This window comes from Danio rerio, chromosome 11 (genome assembly GCF_049306965.1).
Source record: "Danio rerio strain Tuebingen ecotype United States chromosome 11, GRCz12tu, whole genome shotgun sequence".
In the NCBI taxonomy this organism is placed as follows: domain Eukaryota; kingdom Metazoa; phylum Chordata; class Actinopteri; order Cypriniformes; family Danionidae; genus Danio; species Danio rerio.
This window is the reverse complement of record NC_133186.1, coordinates 47,690,098-47,702,500: the sequence shown is the minus strand read 5'-3', so window position 1 is coordinate 47,702,500 and position 12,403 is coordinate 47,690,098. Positions and strand designations below refer to the sequence as shown.

Here is a 12,403-nt window from a genome sequence, read left to right as displayed (position 1 = left end):
TATTATCAGTAAATATAAAACATCACATACAGTTATTAAACTATTTCTTTAAGAAAAGCTTCTGTTTGTGCAAACGCAGCGTTCTCATTTACCATAATAAAACACTTTCACATCAGTCAAAAGAGCTGCACATTTCACAGCACTCTCCACACATGCTCCCATCTACCATATAAAACATTTGTTTCTCCAATTGTCACTCAACACTTCTGTAATCACCTAAAAGTTCATTTAATTTACTTAATTTTAATTATGCAAGAGTATTGTGATGAGGAGAGATGCACAATGTTTGATCAGGGTTACAATACACAATGTCTGCTTGAACACTGCATATGCAGGACTGTTGCCAGATCACGAGCGTAGTGGAAACACCAATAATAAACCTGTATTTATCAGAAACTGTTTATTACAAATGCCTTAAATGTTTAGTTTACAATATCTAGCTTGTTTTGCCAGTTGTTTTGTATTATAGAACTGAATGATGAATGTTTATGAGTTTCTTTAAGCATCTGCTTTTAAATGATGACTCATGTTTTAATAAGGAAATTATTCATAAATCTCTTTGCCTTTCAGTCAAGTTTATTTTCAGAGCTGTTGTTATGAAGGAGTTGTCCAACACTTTGTACCTTTTTAATGAGAACAATTGTGTATCTGCATTTCAACTGTGCCAAAAAAAAAACCGAGCAGTGTTAAGAGCTCTTTCTGTACTGTATGCGGTACAACTTTTACACAGCTACAAAACTGCTCCTTGAGGAAGATTATTTGTACCACCGTGAACCTTTTTTCTGAGAGTGTTAAAAAAGGCCTAAAACATGCATATATATAAATATATATATATATATACTCATACACACACACACACACACACACACACACACACACACACACACATATACATATATATACAGGTGAAGTCAGAATTATTTGCCCCCTTTGATTTTTTTTTTTTTTTTTTATTTCCCACATGATGTTGAGCAGATTGAGGAAATGTTCACAGTATGTCTGATAATATTTTCTTCTGGACAAAGTCTTATTTGTATTATTTTGGCTAGAATAAAAGCAGTTTTTAATTAAAAAAAACAAAAAACCTTTAAGGTCAATATTATTAGCCTCTTTAAGCTCTATATTTTTCTCGATAGTCTCCAGAACAAACCATCATTATACAGTAACTTGCCTAATTCCCCTAACCTGCCTAGTTACCCTAATTACCCTAGTGAAGCCTTTACATGTCACTGTAAGCTGTATAGAAGTGTCTTGAAGAATATCTAGTCTAATATTATTTACTGTCATCATGATGAAGAGGAAATAAATCAGTTATTAGAGATGAGTTATTAACACTATCATGTGCAGAAATGTGCTGGAGAAATCTGCTCTCTGTTACACAGAAATTGGGGAAAATAAATAAACCGGGGCGCTAATAATTCAGTGGCGCTAATAATTCTGACTGCACCTGTATATGCGATGGATAATAGCAGATTTGTACTGCGCCTTCCTCAGACTGGCGGCTCTTCAATCTGCTGTTTCTCTGATCTGCTGATTCTCCTGCTGAAATCTAATCAACCCATCAATAAAGAATGAAGATTTGCCTATTTATATCAGCCTCATCATGAGTGTGTGTGTGTGTGTGCGTGTGTGTGTGTGTGTGTGTGTGTGTGTATATGACAGCAGTACAGCTGTTTCACTGTTGTGTGGAGGTTAAGTTAATTCCTCACAGTGCCGTTCGTCTGTGTGTCCTGATGTTGATACATACCGCTTACACTGTTCCACACAGTTTCATTAGTTCATCTATTTACTAACAGGAACTAATGATGAACACTACTGTAGAGCATTTATTAATCATAATTCAGCATTTACTGATGCATTATTAAAACACACACGCTCAGTAACATCAGTGAATGCACCGTCAGTTCACAGACTGAGGACACGGCTTTCCTTAAAGATTCCTCCATTAACTAACATGAATAAATCCTGTAGTAAACGCACCGCTCTTTATCTGCTCTTGTTAGTAAATGCATATCTAATGTTAATGTTAAACGTGTTGGATGTGTTACCTTAATAAAGTTCATCAACTGTAAGTCGCTTTGGACAAGTGATTAACTGTAAATGTAGTTTAATCTCAGTGTACAGTGTTATTGACACGAGAGCTGCGCAATATTGGAAAAACCTGACATTGCTAGACTTTGTTTGCTGAGATATATTCTGTGATATGAATATCATTCCAGCAGATCTTAATATAGCTCTATTTGGAAAGAGTTCATTACTTTAGATGGACTGGGATGGTCAAGTGCTTTTCTATGCAGTGTATCTGCATAAATCATAATTAATCACAAGCAAAAACAAACAAACAAACAAACCAACAAACCAACAAACAAACAAACAAACCAACAAATAAACAAACAAACAAACCAACAAACAAACCAACAAACAAACAAACAAACAAACCAACCAACCAACCAACAAACCAACAAACCAACAAACAAACAAACAAACCAACAAACAAACAAACAAACCCACAAACAAACAAACAAACCAACAAACAAACAAACAAACCAACAAACAAACAAACAAACCAACCAACAAACCAACAAACAAACAAACAAACAAACCCACAAACAAACAAACAAACCAACAAACAAACAAACAAACCAACAAACAAACAAACAAACAAACCAACAAACCAACAAACAAACAAACAAACCAACCAACAAACCAACAAACCAACAAACAAACAAACAAACCAACAAACAAACAAACAAACCCACAAACAAACAAACAAACCAACCAACAAACCAACAAACCAACAAACAAACAAACAAACCAACAAACAAACAAACAAACCCACAAACAAAAAAAACAAACAAACCCACAAACAAACAAACAAACAAACAAACCAACAAACAAACAAACCAACAAACAAACCCACAAACAAACAAACAAACCAACAAACAAAAAAACAAACAAACCCACAAACAAACAAACAAACAAACAAACAAACCAACAAACAAACAAACCAACAAACCCACAAACAAACAAACAAACCAACAAACAAACAGTGCTTTGTGGTTTTCCAACAGTAATAAAGTACAGAAATAGCATGATCAGCATTGTATACATAATTTAAAACAGTAATATTTAATAATCTCCTTTAATCTGACACAGCGATGTGACCACTGCAGATACACACACTGCGATATCGATGCTCAAACGGTAAACATGCATGTTATTATGTCATGTTCTGTATGTTTGTTATGAATGCTCTGATATTCTGCTGTTAGTAATAGGACAGATCGGCGTGAGGTGATCAATATACGGTTTCAGCATCAATATTGCGATGTGCAGTTGCGGTGAAGTTGTGGAGCTGCGACTGTAATGAGCAAGAAACACAGTTCAGAATGAACTTCAAGCAGAGTGAGGGATGTTTAACGTCTGACGCTGTCACATATCAAGAGGATTTAAAGCATTCGGGCGATAGACATGATGATGAAGCTCAGCAGAGATGACCTGTGCTTCAATATTCCTGTGATGAAGACTTCAGAAGTCAACATTTGAAGAAGATCCAGAAGAGAAAAGGCAAATCTGTCCTGAGATGAGAGTGCATGAAGCTCAGTGATGTAGGACTGATCTGATGACAGGTTTTGATCTGCTTCAGATCTTGACTACAGCATTATTTAATATATGATTGATGAATCTCTGACTCTCCGGAAGACACTGATTACTTCATTTCTTTCTTTCTGCTGTTTGATTATTTGCTGCTTGTCAGATGATGTAGTTTATTTGCTGCAGATTCACTCTCCTACAGCTCCATCACAATCCATGTCAGATTTTAGATTCCTCTAAACAGAGTTACTTACTTAAGTCAACTTGTGAAATGATAATCCTGTCACAATGTATATTGCAGAAACATCAATACTGCAATGCCGGGCTTTTCCCAATACCATGCAGCCATAGACTGTAGTGTTACTACAGCAGGTAGTGTGAGTGTGTGTGTTTGTGTGTGTGTGTGTGTGTGTGTGTGTGTGTGTGTGTGTGTGTGTGTGTGTGTGTGTGTGTGTGTGTGTGTGTCTGTGTGACTATAGTGCACATGCAGAAAACCCGAGAGAGGCAGAGTGCAAATAAAGCAGCCTGATCTCACGAGAAAACTTAAGTATTTTACGTTTCGCCAGTTTAGTGGCTAATTCGTACGAATTCGTACGATTACAGTCGTACGAAATGATACTATTTTAAAAAGGAGGCGTGGCACCTAACCCCACCCCTAACCCCAACCGTCATTGGGGGATAAGCAAATCGTACTAAATTCTACGAATTAGATCGTACAAATTCATACGAATTAGCCACTTAATAAAAAAGTTGCGAATTGCCGTGAGATTGTGTTGAAATAAACATAAAATAAAAATGAGGATTATTTAAACAAACAGCAGGAAAAAAAAGATTTTTTTAAAGCATATATGAGAACCTGGAACACAACTATAGGGGATTATATTATATTATATTATATTATATTATATTATATTATATTATATTATATTATATTATATTATATTATATACATAATATTATATTTTTATATTTATTTTATTATATTTTATATATTTATTATAAATAAATAAGCTTTGCATTGTTTATTTAGGACAATCTCTTTTTAGGAAAAAGTCATTTAAGACATTTATTTATTTAGGACAATATTTGATTATGAAAATATGGAATCTGCGAAAAAATCTAAACATTAAAAAAATTCACATTTAAATTTCCATAAATCTAATTCTATAGATTTATATTATATTATATTATATTATATTATATTATATGTTTATGGCATAGGAGAACAAAAAACTGTAATTTTGACTACATACTGTATATTTTTGACAATATACCCAAGCGACATTAGACCAGGGTCACACATATGAGTAAACTTTACATTTGTGAGTTTTTATTCCATTTATTATTGATCTGTACAGTGTGTTCGGTTTTTTACATAAATAAAATAAAAGAGAGCCAGAATACATGAGAAATACTACCAGAGTATTACTATAATACATAAACATTCATTCAAAATGCATGAGAAACTAAATAACATTTTTACTTAAAATTTTAATAATTCATTAAATTAAATCTTAGGAAAAATAAAAATCTCCCAAAACTGTGAATAATTGAGCGGTCTTCAGCTAAGCGATTTAGCTTTCCTTTCCAAACAAAATCCTTAATCCTAATAAATAAGGACCAAGACTTTTCTTTAGTTCTTTAGTTTTAGAACATCCCATAATGCAATTCACCACCTTAAATGAACACAAAACACTTCTGAATCACTGAATATGGGACGAAACTGTTCATTAACAGATATTTCTTGCTGAAATACACAAAATAAAAAAGTAAAATAAAATGTCACTAATAAATGACTAAATCATCAAGATAATAAATTAATAAATCATCATAGTTATTTCTTTTTCTTTATTTGTGCGCTCTCAAAATCATTCTGCAAAAATATGCATCATTTATACCATGCATATGTATATATATAATTATATTAGGGCTGCATGAAACCTGATAATGCAATATTTTAATTTCCTGCAATAATTATTGTGATATTACTACAGTTCTACAGGATTAGTCTGAACAGCTCTATTTGACAGTGTTGGGGAGTCTAACAGTATTCAGGTGCAGAAACTGAAAAATCACAATGCAAAATATGCTTTTCTTCCATTGCTTAGTCTCAAGTCCAAATATCGAAAGATTCTAAGATCAAGCAGAAATATGGTTTTACTTTCAGAAGAAATAAATCAAAATAAAATCAAAAAGTTTTTCCTTGAAACAAGCAAAATTGGGTTAATGGCATTAATAAAATAATCTTGTTTGTGCTTTAAAATGTGGATATTTGCTTTAAAAACAAGACAATTTTAGTAAAAAAAATCATCTTTTATGTAAATTGTATAAATTGTGTATAAATAATTCAATAAAATTCATCTTCGTTCACCTCCAAACATGGTGATTGTTTTTTGCACAAATGTTTTAAACTCTCTTGAAAATGCCTTAAAACACACGCAGATGATAAAGCTTCAGTCTGTTCTGGTTAACTCTGCAGTGACTCGTCATGTCTCATGTGTGCTGTGGCTCCTGATCAACCATAATCCAGAATCAACACGGCAGATCCTCTGATGCACACACTGCAATATCAATGCTGAAACCATATACTGTGCATAATTCATGTGTGTGTGTGTGTGTGTGTATATATATACAGTATTTATTATAAGAATCACAGATCTCTCTTTTAGAGTAGTATTTTCTCCAGGATGCTCTACAATAATAATATATGTGTTCAGACACATTAGATTAGTCAGTACTGAAGACAAACCTGGAGCTCATCTACTGTAACTAAATGAATTACGATAACGGTCCAATAATTTGTAGACCAAATTTATATGTTAATAATGTAAATATTAAATGCAAAAACTTTAAGAGAGGAAAGAAATCAAGTGAAAACATATAAAATTTAACTGAAGTCATATTTTTAGTCATCTTTTTCGCCTTATTTAGCATGAATTTAAATGTATTATCTTTATAAATCTTTGTTGACTAAAATAGTATTTTATTTTAATTAATATTTTAATTAAAAAAATTACATATATATATATATATATATATATATATATATATATATATATATATATATATATATATATATATATATATATATATATATATATATATATATTAACGTGCCTGTATGCACCAAAATATGTTGTGAAATGGATAAACATATTGCTTTTCATTATGGATGAACTCATGCATGCTGAGCTGTGGATATTTGTTTTTTGCTCAAAGTTTTGTCCCTGCTCATGACTGAGAGCTGGTGAAGATGACACACTTCTGTTATTATTGTCTACATAATTATCTTGAATTACAGATGTTTAAAAGCAGCAGATTGTGCCATTTGCCACGCGTCATGAACCCACGGCTAACTGCATAATAAAACTGAGATGACACACTTCAGATGAGGAAGACTGGAGGACTCTCCTGCACACTGCACACACTGAGTTTCTGTCTCGTTCCTCATCCAAATATCTAAAAACACTAAAATCAAGAAGCAAGAAGTAAATATCGTGTTCTTTCCAGCAATAATGAGTCAGAAGTTCAGCAATAATGAGTCAGAAGTGCAGCTCGTTTATTTGCTTCGCTAATAATTTCCCGGCCTTTTCTCCGTGTTGTTTCAGTCTTATGAAGCCGTTTTCTCCTTTATTGTGTTATTGAGCCAGAGTTTCAGCAGTTTCTGATGTCTGTAGGCGCGAATGGTCAGTTTCTTCCAAATGATTATTGAATTATAAACTACAGACACCGGGACGTGATCTGAAATGACGACAGGATCATACTGACATGATCTGACTCTTTTTAATTAAAATAATAATCATCAGCAGGAGAGTAAGCCTTCATCACGCAGCATAATTATGCTCAAATCTTCATCATGGGTCATATAAATGAAGCTCTTTAATGGTTCCCATATCATCTATCCCAGTGATCACCAAACTCAGTCCTGGAGGGCCGGTGTCCTGCAGATTTTAGCTCCAACCCTAATCAAACACACCTGAACAGCTGATCAAGCTCTTAGGTATAGTTGAAGCACCCAGACAGGTGTGTTGAGCCTGTTGAGCCTGGGACCTCCAGGACCGGGATAGTGACCCCTGATCTATACTGTATGTGTGTTGTATCTAAACCGGTTGAGCCTGATAATCCAGCGATTAATCATTTTCCAGCTAGAGAAGTTTAAAGTAACTTCAGTCTTCATACACAGTAGCCAAAACACTGCCTAAAATAGAGCCTTCAATTAATATGTAACGTCCAGCTGAATCCTGCAAGGCCTTCAACAGTGCACTATTGTACATAACGGTGTATTTCCGGCAGCTGGGGTGCCAAAAAAACGTAAAATAACAGCTGTTAAAATACAGAAATTTACAGTAAAATAACCAATATTACAGACATTATCCAGAAATTTCAATTGAAGGAAATATCTGTAATTTAATATCCATTATTAATATCCGACGTTTCCCCACCAATTAATGAAATGTCCCGACCAATAATTGAATCGACTTCAAAGTAAAACAATGCTCCGGCAACCCTTAGTGACCTCTGTGTGCACAAAGGCTTCAAGTCCAGTTTGCTGAGTTCACTATAATACGATTAACCAAGGCTGTGCAGTTAATGGATATTCAGTTTCGATTGGGCCTCCATCATTATAAAAACAATAATCAAAATAAAACTTAAATTGCTCCACACATTTGTATTAAGGGTTTATTTCATATTATTAAGTACTTTATTTATGTTTTTAACGGCACAAAATATTGCGCTCTGCATAGGGATGTATGTCCCCACCGATGTCAAGAGCGAATCTACACCCTCAACATAATTATATTCAATTATAGATGTTTAAAAGCAGCAGCCTGTGCTATTCTCCACATGTGTCATGAACAGCTAACTCACAATCTGCTCAATAATGCAAAAATAAATGAAGAAAGCTAAGAAGACTTCAGACGAGGCAGAACACACAGATCAACAGCTTTCCTCCACGGCAGAAGAGTTTCTGTCTCGTTTCTGCTCCAAATATCTGAAAACTCCTAAATCGAGAAGCATTTTAAAGGCAAACATAAAATATTGTGTTGTTTTCAGAAATAATGAGTCAAAATTTAGTGAGTTTTTCTTTAAAATGAGCAAAATAATCAGCTAACGATGTGAGCAGACTTCAAAATGAAACCAATATAGCCACTTACACAATTGAGTTAGGGTTATTATTCAACTAGTCTTTCAGAAAATAACACATAAATGTTGACTCACTGTTTCTGGAAAACACAACACTTTAATTTGTCTAAATATTTGTGTTTTGATTTAGGAGTGTTTGTATATTTGAGTGTGGAGCGATGCTGTGGACCAATAATGTGCTGTTTTCACAAATAATGAGTCAAAAATATGTGAGTTTTAATTAAAACAAGCTAAATAATCAGCCAGTGAGGTGTGCAGAATAATGTGACATCAAAACGAAAACAACATTAGGTCTCTCACCCCACTGGCAGATTACTGAACTCATTTTAAAGGAAAAACCCTTCATTTTGACTAATAAATGTAATTATTATTTCTGAAAACAACACAATATTCCCTCTAGTCTATAAAATGCTTGATGATTGAGGAATGTTCATATATTTGGACTCGAAACGTGTCAATAAGAGCGTCATGTTTCCTCCAGAGAGTGTGGCGCGGGGCTGTGTGCGCAGGCTGCCCGCCGGACTGACCTTCCTCTCGGCTGCGGAGCTCCAGCGCTGCTCCTCCTCGGCGGATGCTGAGTCGGACTCCTCTCCGTCCTCCAGCTCCTCAGAGCACACCTTCAGCCGCTTGGGCGCCCGCTCGTACTCCTCCAGCACCGACATCACCGACCAATCAATCAATAATCAATCAATCAGCGCGTGCGGAGATCGATGATCAGAAGATGAGAGAGATGATCGGACACAGCCGCCTATCAACTCGCTCACTGCGGCTCTAACGTCACGCTGAGCTCCGATTGGTCGCTGCTTCTAACTGACAGGCTGGAGGCGGCGCTGATTGGGTGGGAGGGGAGCATGCGCCAGGGATGCTTTAAAGACACCTTAAAGATGTTTTGACGAAAGGTGCAGAAAACAGGGAATATGAGGGAATACAGCGGGAATGCTGGGGTTATCATCACAGTATAGGGATTATTCAGTATTGGGGATATTTATGATAGTGGTGAGCGTCATTAAATGTACATTCGAGTAGAAAGAATCTCGCTAGAACTATAAATGAATGCATTAGATGATGTGTGTCCTTGTCTTGTTTTTCATCAAATATCCTGGAAGATGCGATATTAAGAGTGACAGACACAATCTGCGCACATTTATACGTTAAAAAAAACTTAAACATTAAATAGAACAGAATATTTAAAACTATTACAGCCTACAGGGCTCCAATTAGATCTAGTTGTTTGGTAAACAAAGAGCAAGTCTCTTATATAATAAATCCGCTGAATAACAGACTTCAGACACTCATTTGCATATTATTCAATTGAATTACTAAAATTAATATAGAATTTATTTTAATTAGAACTCTGATGATCATTAGATCCATCCATCCATCCGTCCGTCTGTCTGTCCGTCTGTCTGTCTGTCCGTCTGTCTGCTGTTGATCGGAGCAGAAGCAGATCCAGTGGAGAAACTGAGAATGAATGTGGGTCAAATATGAGGAAGAGAAATCATGTGGAGGAGTGTGTGTGTGTGTGTGTGTGTGTGTGTGTGTGACGCACAACTGACTGGAGCGCGCGCGCACACACACACACACACACACACACACACACACGAAAGAGTGTATGGATGGATGGAAAGACAGAATAACAGATGGATGACGGATTGGAATGATGGATGATTTGTACAGACAGGTGGATGATGGTGTGTGTTTGTGTGTGTGTGTGTGTGTGTGTATGTACACATGTGTGTTCTGAGGTGATTTCAGTGTTGAAGAGTGAAGTCTGATCTGACTTTCCAGAGTCTAAAGCCCTTGAGGAGACACTTCACACACCAGCAGATGCGCGCGCACGCACACACACACACACACACACCTCTCTCTCAGTGTGTGTTCTGCAGATGTTTTCATCTTCCAGGCTAAAGACACAGAGCTGCTCAACCTGGAAAACCACACACGCACACTTATCTAGGACAGACCTGTGCACACACACACCTGGCTGCAAAAGTGTGTATGTGTGTAAGAATGTGTGTGTATATGAGACAGAGTGAAAAAGAATGTGAGTGTGTGTGTGTGTGTGTGTGTGTGATTTACAAAGCTCTTTAATGCTGCACATTTCCTTCATTGTTTGTCTTGTTTTCATTCATTTTCCTTCAGCTTAGTCCTCTATTCATCAGAGGTCACCACAGTGGAATGAACCGACGACTATTCCAGCATATGTTTTACACAGCGGATGCCCTTACAGCTGCAACCCAGTACTGGGAAACACCCACCCACTCACACACACACACACACTAATACACTACGTCCAGTGTAGTTCATCAGTTCCCCTATAGCGCATGTGTTTGGACTGTGGGGGAAACCGGAGCACCCGGAGGAAACCCACGCCAACACGGGGAGAACATGCAAACTCCACACAGACACACCAACTGACCCAGCCAGGACTCAAACCTGCACCGTGAGTGCTGTGAGGCCACATTGCTAAACATTAAGCCACCATGACATCCTTGCATCTTAGTGTCTGTCTTCTGGCAGATGATAGAGAAATGTTTGTTTGTTTAATCATATACACTCACCGGCCACTTTATTAGGTACACCTGTCCAACACTAATGTCTAATCAGCCAATCACAGGGCAGCAGCTCACTGCATTCAGGCATGTAGACATGATCAAGAGGATCTGCTGCAGGTCAGAGCGAGCATCAGAATGGGGAAGAAAGGGGATTTAAGGGACTCTGAACGTGGCATGGTTGTTGCTGCCAGACGGGCTGCTCTGAGTATTTCAGAAACTGCTGATCTACTGGGATTTTCACGCACAACCATCTCTAGGGTTTACAGAGAATGGTCTGAAAAAGAGGAAATATCCAGTTCTGTGGGCGGTGAGTGTATTATTAAGACAGGTTGTAATGTAACGTAATGAAACCTGCTTTACACATTGCGTTTCTCCAGCATCTGAAACTCCACAAATATTTATATACACACATATATATACACACACACACACACACACACACACACACACACAAGTTATGGAAAGTGAGAGAGTTATTTTCTGCTGAGAGCGCTTCATTTGTCTCTGCAGTGTTTCAGTCTTCAGTTTTGGTCTTCAGATGCTCATCTTCTCAGAAAACATCAGTGTGTGTGTGTGTGTGTGTGTGGGTGTGTGTGTGTGCATTTGATAAGGTATTAGTTGAGGCAAGTTGTGCGTCTTTCCTGCTATGGAAGTGAATGGTTACAGGTTTCCAGCATTCTTCTAAACATCTCCTTCAGTGTTGAACAGAAGACAGAAACTGGTGAAGGGCTGGACACACTGGAGGGAGAGGAGACGATGGCGGAGTTATGGAGTCAATAGGGCCGTACACTGTACACCTGCACATAAGAGGAAGAACTGAGCAGAGAGAAGAGAAATAAAGCCAATCTCAAACATCTGAACGACAAAACTGAGCAATAAAACACTGATGAAGAACTGAGAATGCACACGTGTGTGTGTGTGTGTGTGTGTGTGTGTGTGTGTGTGTGTGTGTGTGTGTGTGTGTGATAAATGTTCTTCTATCTGCTGAATATGTGTCCAGTGTTGCCTTTATAAAGCTCTGGAGTGGTTAATACTCAGCCTGAAACAGCAGATGAACACACAGCCGTATTGTCTTCTGTGTGTGTGTGTACTGTGGACAGAAACTTTAC

General features: G+C 36.7%; 1 protein-coding gene across 1 annotated transcript in view; it reads right to left on the bottom strand.

Moving 5' to 3' along the window:
• hnrnpll (heterogeneous nuclear ribonucleoprotein L like) overlaps nucleotides 1–9,462 on the bottom strand; it is a 31,875-nt gene extending 22,413 nt beyond the window's left edge. Inside the window, exon 1 of the mRNA XM_073917212.1 lies at nucleotides 9,267–9,462. Coding sequence (XP_073773313.1) covers nucleotides 9,267–9,401 — 135 coding nt within the window. The 5' untranslated portion in view covers nucleotides 9,402–9,462. The remainder of the gene's footprint in view (nucleotides 1–9,266) is intronic.
• Between the last annotated feature and the right edge of the window lie 2,941 nt (nucleotides 9,463–12,403).